Source organism: Canis lupus, chromosome 10 (assembly GCF_003254725.2).
Source record: "Canis lupus dingo isolate Sandy chromosome 10, ASM325472v2, whole genome shotgun sequence".
Lineage (NCBI taxonomy): Eukaryota > Metazoa > Chordata > Mammalia > Carnivora > Canidae > Canis > Canis lupus.
The window spans coordinates 62137218-62155952 of NC_064252.1; the positions used below are offsets into that span (position 1 = coordinate 62137218).

At 36.2% G+C, this 18735-nt stretch overlaps 2 protein-coding genes and 1 long non-coding RNA gene across 6 annotated transcripts in view; 2 read left to right on the plus strand and 1 right to left on the minus strand.

The window, feature by feature from the left end:
• The window catches only part of SANBR (SANT and BTB domain regulator of CSR), a 54353-nt gene extending 46010 nt beyond the window's left edge, over positions 1 to 8343 (plus strand). For all 4 annotated transcript variants that reach the window (XM_025468555.3, XM_049115904.1, XM_025468564.3 and 1 more), the window contains 6 exons: positions 736 to 827; positions 2464 to 2492; positions 2571 to 2644; positions 3314 to 3402; positions 5292 to 5383; positions 6490 to 8343. In XM_025468555.3, the coding sequence (XP_025324340.1) occupies positions 736 to 827; positions 2464 to 2492; positions 2571 to 2644; positions 3314 to 3402; positions 5292 to 5383; positions 6490 to 6526 (413 nt within the window). In that variant the 3' untranslated portion in view covers positions 6527 to 8343. The remainder of the gene's footprint in view (positions 1 to 735; positions 828 to 2463; positions 2493 to 2570; positions 2645 to 3313; positions 3403 to 5291; positions 5384 to 6489) is intronic.
• Positions 6939 to 18735, minus strand: part of LOC125756008 (uncharacterized) — a 36052-nt gene continuing 24255 nt past the window's right edge. The window contains exon 2 of the long non-coding RNA XR_007413809.1: positions 6939 to 8928. This is a non-coding gene — a long non-coding RNA (uncharacterized LOC125756008). The remainder of the gene's footprint in view (positions 8929 to 18735) is intronic.
• The window catches only part of C10H2orf74 (chromosome 10 C2orf74 homolog), a 32372-nt gene continuing 26647 nt past the window's right edge, over positions 13011 to 18735 (plus strand). The window contains exon 1 of the mRNA XM_025468609.3: positions 13011 to 13097. Within this exon, the coding sequence (XP_025324394.3) occupies positions 13093 to 13097 (5 nt within the window). The 5' untranslated portion in view covers positions 13011 to 13092. The remainder of the gene's footprint in view (positions 13098 to 18735) is intronic.

Below are 18735 nucleotides of genomic sequence, written 5' to 3' on the forward strand. Positions count from 1 at the left end.
TAAATAAAATCTTTAAATGATAGAGCAAAAACTAAACAGGTGGTCTATAAATTATTGATGTTTGGAAACCGGTGATCTGATATACAATCCTTACCTTCAAACATTGACTTTAGAGAAATGCCTCTTTCCCCTCCTTCTTTGCTATTCCTCTCCTCCTACACTGTCAGCCAGAATAAATTCAGACTATTGATTGTAGGAATGCACTAGTCCAGAATACAATTTGTCCCAAATCTACTTCCTCCCAAGATCATTTCTGTCCTACTTCCATTTTTATCCTCATGGCCCCTGCTCCTCCCCAAGCAAAAGACATTTTAGAGATTTTTTGTGTGTGTGAGTTCTCCACTCCTTCCACTCTCAAAACTGTGTTTTTCTGAGTTAGTTTTATATATATATATATATAAATTTGGAATTAGGTGATGTCTCCACTATCAAATTAGATTCAGAGAAATATGTATATAGTTTTTCCCAACATTTTCAACATTTAGTTTCATTTGGACTTTGAATTTATTGCTCTAATTTTTCCCCCAAAAGTTTTCACCAAGTAGAAAGAAAAATAATTAAAATGAACCCCTGTAAAAGTATATTCAGTTTGACTTCTCCATAGATTTACTTTTTATTTAGAAATAATTTGTTAGTTTTAAGAAACAATGGTTTTTTAAAAATTGTTTTATTGTTTATAAGTAACAAGTGCATTGAAAAAGTATGTGAGATATAACACTGACTTTCTGTTGTCAGGGAAAAAGGAAAAGCCAAAGAAGTTCACAAAACAACCAAAAAAGCAGATGTCTTCACCCTGTGGTCAGAAGAAAGAGAAGGCATCAGAGAAGGTAGCTCTAAATTACCCATTACTGTTCTAAAGTTCATATTGGGAACTAAGCAGGCAAATACAGCCAAGAAAAATCTGAAAAAGAGTAAAAATAAACCAGAGTGGAATGCTAGCAGTATAAAAATGAACAAAGAAGTTCCATATAAACTGAGATTAAAGATCTCTAAGATAAAAAAAAAAAGATCTCTAAGATATATTGATAGATGAGAGAAAGAAAGTCCTAAACAGTATGTATATTGCCATACTCTACCATTTGCATAGCAACTGGTAGGGGAATCTATGTCTTTCCTTATGAGTGCATAAATTATCTCCAAAAAACTGCAAAGGAAGTTGATAAAGATTCATTAGCTCTAAAGAAGGGAACTGAATAGGGAACAGAGACTTTTTTTTAAAGATTTTATTCATTAGAGAGAGCAGTGGGAAGGGGGTTCAGACAGAGAGGGAGAAGCAGACTCTCCACTGAGCAAGCAGGGAGCCTGATGTGGGGCTTGATCTCTGGACCCGGCGATCATAACCTGAGCCAAAGACAGATGCTTAACCATCTGAGCCCCCCCAGGAGCCCTGGGGACAGAGACTTTTTACTATATGTGTTATTTGTAGCTTTTGAAATTGGGTTTGTTTTTTTTAAGATTTGTTTTTATTTATTTATTTATTTGAGAGAGAGAGCACGCAAACACACAAGTAGGGGGAGGGGAGCAGACTCCCTGCTGCGCAGGGAGCCCAACATAAGGCTCAATCCCAGGAATCCAAGATCATGACCTGAGCCTAAGGCAGACACCTAACCGACTGAGCCACCCAGGGACCCCATTTGTAACTTTTGAATTTTGAATGAATATTACTTATTCAAATATAAGATAGACTTTGAAATGAGATAAGTAGACTTCATAATTTTATTTTTTTATTTTTTAAAGATTTTATTTATTTATTCATGAGACACACACACACACACACACACACAGAGAGGCAGAGACACAGGCAGAGGGAGAAGCGCTCCATGCAGGGAGCCCGATGTGGGACTCGATCCTGGGTCTCCAGGATCAGGCCCTGGGCTGAAGGCGGCGCTAAACTGCTGAGCCACCCTGGCTGCCTGACTTCATAATTTTAAAATAAATTATATTTAATGACCTTTTAAAATGATTCTTATTTCCCCTACCTTTGAAGGAAGAGGTAAAAAGCCCTAGTAGGAATAAGAGCACAGTAATAACCACATTTGACAAAAAGAGGAACCACGGATTCCAAAAATGTGTGAAAGGCTGAGTTGAGACCAGTTATACACAATTATATTGGATAGGTTCTATTTTCATCTGCATGTGAAGTACTGTAAACACATGAATGGGTGAATTCTAGAAGATTGCATAAGCTGGGGCTTCCAGGTCAGACAAATATAGCTGGGTTCAAATTCTAGGTCTGTATCTCTTTGGACAAGTTTCTTAATTTCTCTGAACCTGTTTCATTATAGAGGTAAATATGGCAGCTGTCTCATGTGGTTGTTACAAGGCTTAAATGAAATAATACTTGTAATGCTTTTGGTACAGTGTCTTGAACTCTGTAAATGTAAACTGCTGTTTATTACTAACTGTAACACTAATCAGTAAATGTGTTCTAATTGGACCTTGATGTTGTCTACTCTTTTTTAGTCAACTTCTAGAGATGTGTCTCCTTTCATGTGAGTATTGCTCTTTAATCCAGTCAGATACCCACTCTTAAAGTATCAATGCTGATTTTTGTTTAATTTTTCTAATAGTGTGAGTATGCAGAAGAATAAATGGGATGCCACAAGATCCTTAAGATTCAACCAGGATGCACAAAGGGAAGATGGTACGTTTTAATGTGTACATAACATACAAATTAGGTATAAATGACAATGATGGGAATGTTTCATTTTATGAAGTATGATGAATAGCTTAAAAAGCTTGCTTATTCCAACTAGAATAAGGCCTAGAATTCACGCATTCCCTTTGGAATCTACCAGAGTGTGTGTGTGTTTGTGTAGGGGAGCAGAGGGAGAAGGAGAGAGAGAATCCCAGACAGGCTCCCTGCTGAGTGCAGAGCCTGATGCGAGGCTTGATTTCATGACCCTAAAACCATGACCTGCACTGAAATCAAGAGGCAGACACACTCAATCAACTGAACAACCCAGGTGCCCCTCATCCAGAGTTTCATTAGTAGACAATCCTAGCAGATAATGTACTATTTTATGCACCTGTGGTTTGAAAATGTCAGACTGACTTTTGCCCACTATTTGCACTCTAAAGATGACTGCATATCATGTTTTAGGTTGGGTTACAGTAACCTTAAAAGCAGCATTATCTTATGTATGAGCCATTGGCCACTTGCTGCCTGAAGTTCTTCAAAGATAAGTGTATATGTCTAAAATAGTATCTAGTGGTATTTTCATAAATTCTTGATAATTGAAGTGTTCGTTAAGAAATAAAAGTTATATATACATCCTTATAAAAAGTTAGTTTTATTATTTTTTACCTCCAGATCAGCGGCGGATGTCTGAAATTACAGGGCACCTAATAAAGATGAGACTGGGTGATCTGGATCGAGTAAAGTCAAAGGAAGCAAAAGAAGTAAGAATTACGTGGTAGTGTACTGTGCTTGCTTAGATATACCTTCCTACTTTACTTTCATCATGAGGAGTATAAAGATGTTTTAGGCAAAATCCAAAAAAACAAATTTAAATATATTTGTATATTCTGTCCCAGTTAGCCAGTTCTCTCACATAAATGTTCTCCGTGTTATTATCCATGGTCCATAGGTCCTCTCTAATACACATAATAAAGTAGTTTTTACTAAAAGTGTAATATCACACCAAGAGTAGATTAACCATGCATTGCTGACCAAATGCTGACTACTCAGAAGGTGACGTTTTGGAAGCTGCTGATTTCACTCAACTCTGTAGGCAGTGCTTAGATGTTATTTCTAAAATAAGATATCTTAATAAAAATGACAAGAAATACCTATGTTCTTATTAAAATTATTTATTAATCATAATACTATATATATTAACGTTAGTATGGTATTATGTATTTACAGTTACTCTTGCCCTTATTCTTTTATTTAAAAACTTACTTCCCCCCCAAAAAAAAACTTACTTCCCTATAAAACTTCTAAAATCTTTCTTTTTTTTTTTTTATTATAAATCCTTTTTTTTTTTTTAAGATTTTATTTATTTACTCATGAGAGACAGAGACAATGGCAGAGGGAGAAGCAGGCCCCATGCAGGGAGCCTGATGTGGATTCCAGGATCACACCCTGGGCTGAAGGCAGGTGCTAAACCTCTGAGCCACCCAGGGATCCCCTAATTGTAATTCCAATATAGTTAACATACAATGTTAAAACTTCTAAAATCTTTGTGAGCTTAGGCAAATATTTCTTAGCTGTGACACCAAAAGTATGATGTCTAAAAGAAATAGTTGACAAATTGGACGTCATCAAAATGTGAATGGTCTTTTTGAAAGACACTATTAAGAAAATTAAAAGATAAGCTATAATCTATGAGATAATAAAGGATTTGTATCCAGAATATATAAAGAACTCTCAAAACATTCCAATACAAGTTAATGGGCAAAAAATTAATCAGATGCTTTATGAAAGAAGGGATACAGATAGCAAATAAGCCCACAAAAAGGAAGGTGCAACATGATTAGTCATTAGGGAAATGTAAATTAAAACCTCAATGAGATACCACTGTATACCAACTAGAATGTCAAAAAAAAAAAAAAAAAAAAAATGCTGGCCGGGATAGATGGAGAGCAACTGGAACTCTCACATAAAGCTAGTAAAGATACAAAAAGGAATGGCCACTTTGGAAATCACTTTTGACAGTTTCTTATGAAATTAAACATTTACTCACCACAGAGTTCAGTTCATGCATGTTTATAGTGGTTTTATTCAGAGTTGTCAAAAACTAGAAACAACCCAAATGTTCTTTACCTGGCAAATGAATAAACAAACTGTGGTACATATAAAAAGGAAAGAACTACTAATATAGCAGCAACATAAATGAAGCTCCTATATATTAAGCTAAGTGAGAGAAGCCAGATTGAAAAGGCTTCAGACTGTATGATTCTAATTAAATAGTGTTTTGGAAAATACAAAACTATAGGGACTTATAACAGATAAGGAGTTGCCAGGAGCTTATCATGGCAAATTGAGTTGACTTATGAGAGGCACAAGGAGATTTCTGTGAGGTGATGGAACTGTTGTATGTCTCCATTGTAATGATGGTTATATTACTGTATGCATTTGTCAAACTTCAAACGTGTGAATGTGTGACTAAAAAGTGTGAATCTTACTGGATGTAAAATTATTCACATAAATTTTAATTCAAAGAGCCTGAATTTTAAAAATCAAAATAATATTACTTCTAAGCTAAAAAATAATGCCATCTTAGTAAAGCAGAGCTTCTATTGATTACACAAAAATAACAACTTCATTTTGCCCCTTTACTCTGCAGTTTGCAGGAGGTATTTATTCCAGACTTGAAGCGCAAATCAAGGCCTCAGTGCCAGTCACTGCACGGCAGAGCAGCTCAGAAAAAAATACAAGGTAAATCAGCATAAATAAATTCAGAATGTCACTGGCTTTGAAGTGATTTCTTTTTTTCAAGATTTATGTATTTATTTTTAGAGAGCGAGCATGTACAAGCAGGGTGGGGGCTGCTGAGGGAGGGAGCAAGAGAGAATCTCCCACAGACTTCTCATTGAGCAGGGAGCCCCAAGTGGATCTCGATCCCAGGACCCTGAGATCACAAGATTACGACCTGAGCTGAAACCAAGAGTCAGCTGCTTAAGCAACTGAGCTACCCAGGCTCCCTGTGATTTTGTTTTTTTTAGGGAAAAATCATGTGAACACTAGTAGTACAAAATTGGGAGTTTGTTTTGTTTCAAGGATTAGATCATCAGGATACTAATCAGGACCAGATTTTAACTTAAACTAAGGCTTAAAAAGGTCGTAAACACAAAATTATAGTATTTTTAAGTTTTCTGTTTATTGAATCAGCCCTGTTTAAGCTAGCGGCAGATAGGAATGTAAGCTCTATTGGACCTGTGAATTCGTAGAATTTTATACTGTTTATAGGTAATATATATTTAAAACATTTAAGTCTTCCCTATTCTTTATCTTATTTCTCTTAATAAAATTAACTTACTGGATTGTCTGTCATTTTACATCACAAGTTTTCTTTTAAAGATTAACAGTTATTGAGATTGGATCATTAATACTACATAGCCAAATGCCTTATCAGCAATTGTGAAATCCAGAAAGCTCAGAAATCCAACAAGACTTTTTTATAAATTTGTGGCAACTCAAACCCAAACTAAGCTACTGCAATGCTATTTATAGTTTTTATTTATCTCACTGAATATAAATGTTCGTTTGTTAAACTGAAAAAAAAGCATTAATGTGTGTGATTATACGGTACTGCTCCAATCCATGATATATGATATATGTACCATGTTATCTCCCCTACCCCCAAAAAATCTGAATTCCAAAATATGTCTCACTCCAAGAGTTTTTAAAAATGGATCATGGGGCTACATGAAGTTTCATTAAACTTTGATACTGTCAAAGCAAAGGTGTAACCTAAAGCAGCAGCCAATTCCTACTGTTTAAGAAGCACCTCTGACCTTTCTTTTCTATTTAAAAAAATCTAGGTCTAAAAGCCGTTTTGGTCCAGGGCGTCCTGCATAAAGCACCTTATCTATAACTAAAAAGAGAGAAGACACACCTCTGGATATCTGAAGTTGCTCACTTCTTGAAGATCTTCAGAACAATGACTTCTAAATGTTTCAAGTTCTTTATTATTCTTGCAAATCGCATAAATGATAATGCTGAGGGAAATGTATAGTTAGATCTTCTGAAATCTAATTGTAAATATGAAACTTCTTAAATCTGATTTTCCTTTAACGTGTTGCTAGGCTATGTAGAAAATTAGTACTTACAAATCTGCATAGTTAAGACTCCTCTTATTTGTTACCCTTTATTTATTTGAAAGAGAAGAGGCCTACACTCTCAAGTAGCTAAGACTTTTTAAGACCTTAAATACTTAAGGGAACACAGCTGTGCATGTGCACTGATTATAGTATGTCTTTTGGGCTGTAAATCTTGGGATAGCATTGGAAACTGTAACTTGTGTGACGAAACTCCCATCGATGCTGATTTTAAGTTTGCATGAATATTAAGGAGTGACAGATCTCAAGACTGCGTTAAATAAAGTTTCAAGGTGTGAGGTATTTCCTGTGTTGGGCAGGAGGGTTAATTTTTTCAGCATTATTCCATAGAAAGCACAATGTTAATCCAACTTGTTTTTCTTTCGATTTATCTATCGGTTATCTGAGCAGAAATTACTGATTACGTCTTCTTCTGTGACACTAGTGCCATTCTGAATTTGTTAACATAATTGTTATAGTTTTAGGATAGTAAAGCATTTTGGTTGTATGAAACACCCACTGTGCAGTTCTCAGGGCTCTAAAACTTAACCATATTTCTAAAGCCATTCAAATAGCCCCTCAAACAGTTATAGTTACTTATTACTTTAGCAATGTCTAGAAGGAAACATTCCCAAATACATATGATGGGTGAAAAATGGCATACATTCAGTAGAAATCAAACTAAATTCTATTTTATAGATCATGTTTTAATTTTTCTAACCAAGCGGAAAGAGTGCTCAGGGAAAATCTGTTCCAAACCATAAGTATATAAAAAAATTATGTGTTTGGAAATTACTTGTACGTAGGCTTCTGAAAACCTTTAAGATGCACTGTTTCTATTTTCAGTCTTCATTTGTCTTATAATTGGAATTTCTTCAAATTATTTAGGAAATGGACTTTGATAATGTGTAACAGAATGGCAGTTTCTACTGAAACATTGAAGTGTTAAACTCAACACACAGAAATCATTTTGAGTTGTTTTAGTTGATAAATGAAGCTTTAAAAAAAGATAAATGAAGTTTGATGTTATTTAATGTTATGTGTATGGCTTTTCCAAATTTTTTGAACTTCTGTTTGCAAATTTTGTTCCAGTTTAGATATTTTTCAATTGTTTGATATTTTTAAAATAGATTATAAAATTTTTATTTTCAAAAGAAAATGTTTTATAGTACATGATCTGTAAGTTCTGTTAAATACCAGAATCCTGTTTCTTTTACTGTATTCTCTGGCTAAAAGGATTTAGGCTTGTACATGTTGTAGAGTGTGGTAATGGTCACAACTAGAAGAGGACGTATGCTCCTTAGATTTTTAACTGATGATAAAAAGACAAATTGCTTCTCCCCTAGGAGGACTGTACCAGTGAATTGATTTTTACAAACCAGAATTTCTCAGAATTTGATTTTCTTCAGAATATGCTTTTTATTTTGTTAATGTCTGTAATATATAGCACAGGTACCAAAAACATTTTAAGCAAACTCTTAATAGTATTTCCTTTGCCAAATACTTTGGAAAGGTTTTTACCTTACATTAATTCTGAATTCACATTTCTTTAATTGAAATAAAATGTTAATGACAAAAGTTGTTTGAAAAATTCCTTGATCTGAATCATTCCATCCTCTCAGAAAAAGTCTAGGTGAGCTTTAGAACACAGGTTTTCTTTTCTTCTTTTTTTCTTAAGTATCTTTTTTCTTCTTTTTTTTTTTTCTTCAGATTTTATTTATTTGAGAGAGACATACAGTGACAGCAATAGCAAGAGAAAGCACCAGTGGGGATGAGAGGGAGAAGCAGGCCTCCTCCTGAGCAGGAGCCCGTCACAGGGCTGGATCCCAGGACCCCGGGATCATGACCTGAGCCACAGGCAGATGCTTAAGCCACTGAGTCACTCAGGTGCCCCAAGCACATGCTTTCGTGAAAAAAATGAGCTCCATTACGAGGTATACTTTATAAATTTTAAGACATTTTTTATTTTTTTTTAAGATTTATTTATTCATGAGAAACAGAGAGAGAGGCAGAGACACAGGCAGAGGGAGAAGCAGACTCCATGCAGGAAACCCAATGTGGAACTCGATCCCTGTACTCCAGGATCATGACCTGAGCTGGATGCAGACACTTAACCGCTGAGCCACACAGGCCTCCCTTAAAACTGTTTTAAATGAGGTTATCCTAAAAAAAAAAAAAAAATTAATGAGGTTATCCTGATAAAGATTCAGCCAAATACTTCAGGGATAAAATATTGCAGAAAAGATCATCTGGTAGCAGGAGCTTATTCCATACTATTGCATCATGGTGTGTAATTTTACCTCTTCAGAACATTCAGCCAGATACCGTGAGATGCACTAATTGCTTTGGAAGCTGAGACAAAGCCCTGTTCAACTAATCTGCTAAGGGCAAATTTTAATATAAAAACAAAAAATTACCTTTTACATCTAATACCTGGGATTAATTCTTCAGCTATCCTTCAGCTATTCATTGAGCAACAGTTATGAATCTCATGTTTTTGTGCCTCCTAGGTACTAGGGTACCTAGGCAATTCACTTTAAATAGGCTAGCTCTCCCACTCTCATTTAAAGCTAATCTGGGGATCCCTGGGTGGCGCAGCGGTTTGGCGCCTGCCTTTGGCCCAGGGCGTGATCCTGGAGACCCGGGATCGAATCCCACATCGGGCTCCCGGTGCATGGAGCCTGCTTCTCCCTCTGCCTGTGTCTCTGCGCCTCTCTCTCTCTCTCTGTGACTATCATAAATAAATAAAAATTTAAAAAAAAAATCTAATCTGTTGGGACACCTGGGTGGCTCAGCAGTTGAGTGTCTGCCTTCAGCTCAGGGTGTGATCCTGGATTCCCAGGATTGGGTCCCACATTGGGCTCCCTGCAGGGAGCTTGCTTCTCCCTCTGCCTATGTCTCTGCCCCTCTCTCTCTCTCTGTGTCTCTCATGAATAAATAAATAAAATCTTTAAAAAATATATAAAAAAAATAAACCTAATCTATTGGGGAAGATGATGTGATCATATTCCCACCCTTATGGGATTGTTAGAGGATTAAATGACTTAATAGATCTGAAACAATTAGGAAAGTACTTTCTGGCTAATAGTAAGCCTTCCATAAAGGTTAACTATTATTATTGTTGCATTGCTATTTTAGTATTTGGACATAGCCTCAAATTCTTTAGGATGAGAGTTTTATATCCCTCTTATAATTTGAATTGCTAAGAATGATGTGTGTGAGTGTGAGGGTGTATTTAGTGCAAGAAAGAAAAGAGGCACCTAATACTTTCGTGGTTGTTATGACATCAAGTGTTACTTAAATATATTAAAGTTCTTGGCATTATTTAGACAAAGTTAACAGCATTTGAGGGAAGAGGTAGGTAGGAAAACTACTTCCTGATATTGGTAGTGACCTGTACTGTTTTCAGAGGTTGACTGAAGGAGAGAAAGTATGAGCTGCAGATGGTCTTAGAGCAGTCCTCCTTCCAAGATCTATCTTTTCTTGAGAAAATATAGCTAGTTTGGCTAACAAGGCCATTTCTTATCAAACTGTATAGAGGAATAGTTTCTATTTGTTGAATATATATTAAGGATGGTGCTAGCTCTCGTTTATGTCTTTTAGCCTTTAGCCTCACAGGTAAACACCCAAATCAGGTATTATTCCATTTTATAGGTGGGGAAGAAAGTTCAGAGAGATGAAGTAACCCCACAGACTGGAATCTGGGCCTGTCAGCACATTACGACACCCTCTTGAAACAGTAATTACCTTGGATTGCCTAAAACACTCCTGGAATGCCTCCTGCCTCACTGGCAACTCCTTCAGGCTGAAAACAGCTCACTGCCTATAGTTCCATTCATATTTATCCAACTGCCTACTTGCATTTGTATTTGGAATACCAGTTGGTGTCTCCAACTTAACATATCAAAACGGGACTTGTGACATATATCCTCAACACCATTTCCCAACTCCCTGCTTGTTCAAGCCCAATCTTGTTCAATAAATGGCACTACCACCCACCCCAGTGCACAAACCAGATATTCAGCAATTATTCCTTAATTCTCCCTCCTTCACTCCCTACATCCAATTTGACAGGAAGTCACATACATACCCTATGTCCGTTTGCTTCTCTCCATCTCCATTATCAAGTCATTAACATATTTTACGTGAAGTGCCACAGTAGCCCCCTAAGTAATTCTCTGGCTTCCATTCTAACCTGTTATTCACAAAGCAACTATAGTGATTTTGAAATGTGGATTAGATTGCATCATTCCCTGCCCAACACTCCAGCAGTACACCCGATCAAGCCTAGATTAAAATACAACCTCCATCGCTCAGGTTTACAAAGTCTTACATGGCCTAGCCCCTAGGTGCCTCCCGACCTCTTTTAACCTCCTGCTTGCTACATTCCTGTCACATTGTCTACCTGTCCTCCAAAAAATAAGCTCATTCTCACCTTTCAGTGCCTTCATGTTTGCTGTTCCGACTATCTAGAAGGCTCTTATATTTGAGGTGTTGGGTTACATGTCATTTCCTCACGGGAGACATTGTGCCCAATCTAAAGTAGTTACTGAAGTCACTCTCATCACATCATCATAGCTTATTTCTGAACATATCTGACATTATTACTTGATATTTTGGTGATTTTTTGTTTATTTGCAATTTGTCTGCCATGCCAGGAAATGGAATTAAATGCATCCAAATTGGAAGTAAAACTTCATCTATTCACAAAAGAAATTACCTTGTATGTAGAAAATCCTAAGAAATCCACTAAAAAAACCCAATAGAACATACGATTGAATTCAGCCAGATTTTAGGATATAAAATCAATATACAAAAATAGATTCATTTCTATACCCTGGCAGTGAAAAACCTGAAAAATAAATTAAAAAAACAATTCCCTTTCCAGTAGCAAAAAAAGGAATAAATTTGTAAATTTTTTTAATTTTAAAGGAAAAATATATGCTGTAAACTATAAAATATCATTGAAAGAAATTAAGAGCTAAATAAATGTAAAGACATCTATGTCCATGGATCAGAAGACTTAATATTGTTAAGATGTTAATAATTGATCTACAGATTTACCACAATTCCTATCAGGATCTCAGTTGGCTTTTTTGTAGAAGTTGATAGGCTAATTTCTTTCCATTCATTTCCACTTTCCATTCATGTGGAAACTCAAGAGACCCAGAACAGCCAAAACAATTTTGAAAAAGAACCAAAAGATCCACATTTTATGTTATTAAACCTTACTACAAAGCTATGGTAATCAAGACATTGTAATACCATCATAAGGAGAGACAGAACAACAGAACAAAATTGAGAGTCAAGAAATAAACTCACGTGTCTGTGGCAAATTAATTTCAACAGCAGTGCCAAGACCATTCAATTGGGAAGGAATAGTCTTTTCTACAAATGATGCTGGGACAAGTGGATAGCCTCATGTAAAAGAATCAAGTTGGATCCTTACCTCCTACCAAGTACAAAAAGTTGACTCAAAATGGATCAAAAATCTAGATGTAAGAACCAAAACTATAAAACTTGTAAGAAAACACACAAGCAAATCTTCATAACCTTGGATTTGGCAATGGATACTTAGATAAGACACTAAAAGCACAAACAACAAAAGAAAAAATAGACAAATTGCATTTACTCAAAATTAAAAACATTTGTGCTTGAATGGATACAATCAAGAAAGTAAAAAGCCCATAGAATGGGAGAAAATATTTATGAATCATATGTCTGATAAGGGACTTATATCCAGAATATACAAAGAACATTTACAACTCAACATTAAAAAGACAACCAGTTTTTAAAATGATAAAAGATTTGAATAGACGTTTCTCCAAAGAAGATAAACAAATAGTCAATAGCACTTGAAAAGATGCTCAACATCATTAACCCTCAGGGCATTGCAAATCAAATCAAAACCACAATGGGATTCCACTTGACACTCAGTAGAATGGCTATACCCAAAAAGGAGCCAAGTAACATGTTGCAGAAAATGTGGTGAAATTGGTATGCTCATAGACTGCTGATGAGAATTCAAAATGGTGTAGCCACTTTGGAAAACAGTCTGGCAGTTCCTCAAAAAACCAAAACAAAAACCTCAAAATGAACAAAACCAAAAAACACAGTATGATTTATCCTTCAACTTATCCTAATTAGGTATATCATTTTCTACGTAATCTCTTCTTGTGCGTCTGCATATAGCCATGCACAGGACAATCTATTTTTTGCTTTTTCTACAGATGGAAAAACTGAGACCCAGAGATGGCAACTTGTCTAAGGGCAACAGAAAAGAATGATCTGAACAGGGTGCTCTTGATGACAGTATTGCTGTGTTAAATGAGGTAATATATACAGGTAAAGCACGCAGAATGAGGCCTAACATATAGTAAGTGCTTGAAAGATGCCAGGCATTATTATTAGGTCACATGAAGGACTTTTATTTATTTATTTTTTAAGATTTTATTTATTCATGAGAGACGCAGAGGCAGAGCCATAGAGGGAGAAGCAGGCTCCCCACAGGGAGCCTAACGCAAGACTCGATCCCAGGACCCTGGGATCATGACCTGAGCCAAAGGTAGATGCTCAACCACTGAGCCACCCAGGTGCCCCATGACTTTTAGAAATAAGCACATTGTACTTGCTTTTTTGACCTTGGTTCATGTTTTTCCCCAACCTAGATTGCTCTTTTGTGTTTTGCTTCCCACGGGAACTTTTCCCTTGTTTCAAGTCCCTGCTCAGAATTCACCTCCTCCGTGACCCTGCCAAACTCTCTTTTCTGAATTGTATTGCACTCCCAACATTGCCACAGTTTAGCAGTCAGATGTTCTCACTGCCTTTTTTTGTTGGTCTTGACTCCACAACCAACTCTTATGCTCTGTTAATAAGTTATTTTTTATATGTATACATATATACATATATCTACATGTATATATATATATATATATATATAAAATATTTGAAACAAACGTGGCAGTGTTCACGTTTTTTAACTTTTTCCCACCAGTATAAACAATTTCTGTTTTATTTGTTCCCTTTGATGTAGGTGCCCAGTGTCTCAAGCACCGTTCTTACATTTTAAAATGCCAGAGTAAGCATGGATCCTCATTTTTTTCTTATGATTCTAATCAACATATTGCTGTAGGATGAGCCCAAACAACCTCAGTATTATAAATTTCCATCTATTCTTTTTTAAAATTTATTTTATTTTATTTAAGATTTTATTTATTTAAAAAAAAGATTTTATTTATTTATCCATGAGAGACACAGAGAGAGAGGCAGAGACACAGGCAGAGGGAGAAGTAGGCTCCCTGCAGGGAGCCCAATGTGGGACTCCATCCTGGGTCTCCAGGATCAGGCCCTGGGCTGAAGGCAGCGCTAAACCGCTGGGCCACCCGGCTGCCCTATTCTTTTTTTTTTTTAATTCCAGTATTGTTGTTAATATATAATCTTGTTTTTGTTGTGTTTTGTATTTTAGCCGTTCTGACAGGTATGAGGTAATATCTCATTGTGGTTTTGATTTGCACTTCCCTGATGGTGAGTGATGTTGAACATTGTTTCATGTGTCTCTTGGCCATGTGTATGTCTCCTTTGGGGAAATGTCTGTTCATGTCTTTTGCCCATTTTCAAAAGAATTAATTTTTTTTGGTGTTGAGTTGTATATGTTCTTTATATATTTTGGATACTATGCCTCTGTCAGATATATCATTTCCAAATATCTTCTTCCATTCAGTAGGTTGTCTTTGTGTTTCATTGATTGTTTACTTTGCTATGCAGAAGCTTTTTGTTTTGATATCGTCCCAGTAGTTTGTTTTTGCTTTTGTTTCCCTTGCCTCAGGAGATCTGTCTGGAAAGATGTTATAAGAGCCCATGGCAGAGAAATTACTACCTGTGCTCTTTTCTAGGATTTTTATGGTTTTGGTTCTCACAATTAGATCCTTACTCCACTTTGAGTTAATTTTTGTGTGTGGTGTAAGAAAGTGCTCCAGTTTCATTCTGTTGCATATAGCTGTCCAGTTTTCCCAACACCATTTGTTGAAGAGACTGGCTTTTTCCCCATCGTATATTCTTGCCTCCTTTGTCAAAGTTTAATTGGCCATATGATTGTGAGTTTATTTTTGGGCTTTCTATTCTGTTCCATTGATCTATGGTCTGTTGTTGTACCAGTACCATACTGTTTTGATTACTACAGCTTTGTAATATAACTTGAAGTCTGAAATTATGATACCTCCAGATTTGTGTGGTTTTTTTTTTTTCTTTTTTCAAGATTGCTTTGGCTATTTGAGGTCTCTGTGGTTCCATACAAACTTTAGGATTGTTTGTTCCACCTCTAAGAAAAATGCTGTTGGTACTTTGATAAAGATTGCCTTAATTCTATAGATTGCTTTAGGTACTACAGACATTTTAACAATATTTGTTTTTCCAATGCATGAGTATGGAATATCTGTGTTATCTTCAACTTCTTTCATCAATATAACTATAAAACTATAAACTTCCTTTATAGTTTTCTGAGTACAGGTCTTTCACCTCTTTGTTAAGTTTATTCTTAGATATTTTATTATTTTTGGTGCAATTGTAAATGGGACTGTTTTCTTAATTCCACTTTCTGCTATGTCATTATTAGTGTATAGAAATGCAATGAATTTCTCTATGTTGATTTTGTATCCTGGGACTTTTTGGTGCAATTGTAAATGGGACTGTTTTCTTAATTCCACTTTCTGCTATGTCATTATTAGTGTATAGAAATGCAATGAATTTCTCTATGTTGATTTTGTATCCTGGGACCTTCCTGAATTCATGTATAAGTTCTAGTAGTTTTTTGTTAGAGTCTTTAGTGTTTTCTATGTATAGTATCCTGTCATCTGCAAATAGTAAAGTTTTACTTCTTCCTTACCAATTTGGATGCCTTTAATTTATTTTTTTGTTGTTTGATTGCTGTGGTGAGGACTTCCAATACTGCATTGAATAAGTGGTGAGAGTAGACATCCTTGTCTTTTTCCTGACCTTAGGGGAAAGCCCTTAGTTGTCTCCCTCCCATTGAGTATGATGTTAGCTATGGGTTTCTCATATAAGGCTTTTATTATGTTGAGGTATATTCCCTCTAAACCTAGTTTGTTGAGGAACTTCATCATGAACGGATGTTGTACTTTGTCAAATCCTTTTTCTGCATCTATCAAAATGATCAAATGGTTTTTATCCTTCCTCTTATTGATCTGATGTATCGCAATGATTGATTTGCAATCGGGGAATTCCAGGTGATCGTGATGAATGATTTTTTTTAATGTATTGTTGGATTCGGCTTGCTAATATTTTGTTGAGGGTTTTTGCATCTATATTCACCAGAGATATTACCCTATAGTTCTCTTTATCTTTAGAGTCTTTATCTGGTTTTGGTATCAGAGTAATGCTGGTCTAATAAAATAAAATTGGAAAATTTCCTTCCTTTTCTATTTTTTGGAATAGTTTGAGAAGAATAAATATTAACTCTTCTTTAAATGTTTGGTAGAGGGATGCCTGGGTGGCTCAGGAGTTGAGCGCCTGCCTTCGGCCCAGGGCATGATCCTAGACCAAATCCCACAGCAGGCTCCCTGCATGGAGCCTGCTTCTCTGCCTATGTCTCTGCCTCTCTCTGTGTGTCTCTCATGAATAAATAAATAAAATCTTTTTTAAAAAATAAAAAAAGGGCAGCCTCAGTGGCACAGCAGTTTAGCCGCCTGCAGCCCAGGGTGTGATCCTGGAGACCCAGGATCAAGTCCCACCTTGGGCTCCCTGCATGGAGCCTGCTTCTCCCTCTGCCTGTGTCTCTGCCTCCCTCTCTCTCTCTGTCTCTGTGAATGAATGAATAAAATCTTTAAAATAAATAAATAAAAATTTTTTTAAAAAAGTGTTTGGTAGAATTCACTTGTGAAGCCATCTGGTCTTGGACTTTAGTTTGTTAGGAGTTGTTTTTTTTTTTTTTTTTTAAGATTTTATTTATTCATTTGAGACAGAGAGAGAGCATGAGTGGGGGGAGAGGCAGAGGGAAAGGAAGAAGCAGACTTCCCGCTGAGTGGGGAGCCCATCATGGGGCCCAGTCCCAGGACCTGGAGATCATGACCTGCACTGAAGGCAGATGCTTAACCATCTGAGCCACCTAGGTATCCCTATTAGGAGGTTTTCAGTCGCTGATTCAATTTCATTGCTGGTAATCATTTTATTCAAATTTGTTTCTTCCTGTTTTCAGTTTTGGTAGGTTCTATGTTTGTAGGTTGTCCAATTTGTTGGCATATTATTTTTTATAATATTCTCTTGTAATCCTTTCTTTTTCCATGGTGTAGGTTATTTCCCCTTTCATCTCTGATTTTGTTTGAGTCCTCTGTACTTTCTCTCTCTCTCTTCTTATGAGTCTGGCTAGAGTTTATCAGTTTTGTTGGTTTTTTTTAAAGATTTATTAGTTTATTCATGAGAGACACACACACACAGAGGCAGAGACACAGGCAGAGGGTGAAGCAGGCTCCTCACAGGCTGCCCAATGCGGGACTCCATCCCGGATCCAGGCATCACTCCCTGAGCTAAAAGCAGAGGCTCAACCACTGAGCCACACAGATGTCCCAATTTTGTTGATCTTTTTAAAGATCCAGCTCCTGGTTTCTGTTCTAATCTTTATTATTATCTTCCTTCTGCTGGTTTGGGGTTTTGTTCATTCTTCTTTTTCTAGCTTTAGGTGTAAGGTTGGGTTGTTTACTTAAGATTTTTCTTGCTTTTGAGGTAGGCCTGTATTGCTATCAACTTTCCCTCTTAGAATTGCATTTGCTGCATCCCAAAAATTTTGGACTATTGTGTCATAATCGTCTTCGTCTTCTACTTGTTCTTCTTCTTCTTCTTCTCCTCCTTCTCCTCTCCTTCTCCTTCTCCTTCTCCTGCCTCTTCTTCTTAGATTTTATTTATTTATTTAAGAGAGAGAGAATGAGCAGGAAGGATGGGCAGTGGGATAAGGAGAATGAGCAGGGAGCCTGATGTGGGGCTTGATTCCAGGACCCTGGGATCATGGCCTGAGCCAAATGCAGATGCTTAACCAACTAAGCCACCCAGGTGCCCCTGGACTATTGTGTTTTCATTTTCATTTCTCTCCATGTAATTTTTGATATAGTTTTTTTATTTCTTAGTTGAGCCATTCATTGTTTAGTTGCTGTTATCTAACCTCCATGTATTTTTGCTCTTTCCAGAAATTTTTTCTTGTGGTTGATTTCTAGTTTCATGGTGTGGTAGCCAGAAAAGAGGCATGGTATGACTTTGATCTTTTTGAATTTGTTGAGATGTGTTTTGTAGCCTAATATGTGGTCTCTTCTGGAGAATGTTCCATATGAACTTGAAAAGAATGTGTATTATGCTGTTTTAGGATGGAATGTTCTAGCTATACCTGTTAAGTCCATCTAGTCCAGTTCAAAGCCACTGTTTCCTTACTGACCTCATTTGGATGATCTATTAATTGAGTTAAGTGGAGTGTTAAATTCCCCTACTATTATTGTATTACTGCCAATTAGTTCATTTATGTTGTTATTAACTGTTTTATTATTTGGGTACTCCTATGTTGGATGCATAAATATTTACAATGATTATATCTTCTTGTTTGATTGTCCTGTTTATTATTATATAGTGTCCTTCTTTGTCCCTTGTTACAGTCTATTTTAAAGTGTATTTTGTCCAGTGTAAGTATTGCTACCCTGGCTTTCTTTTGTATGCATCCATTTGCATGATAGATGTTTCTTCATCCCCTCACTCTCAATCTGCGTGTGTATTTAGGTCTGAAATAAGTCTCTTGTAGGCAGCATACAAATGGGTGTGCTAGTTTGTTTTTTTTTTTTTTTTATCTATTCTGTCACCTTATGTCTTTTAATTGGAGCATTTAGTCCATTTTCATTCATAATAATTATTAATAGGTATGTATTTGCCCTTTTGTTACTTGTTTTGTGGTTGTTTTTTTGTTTGTTTGTTTGTTTGTTT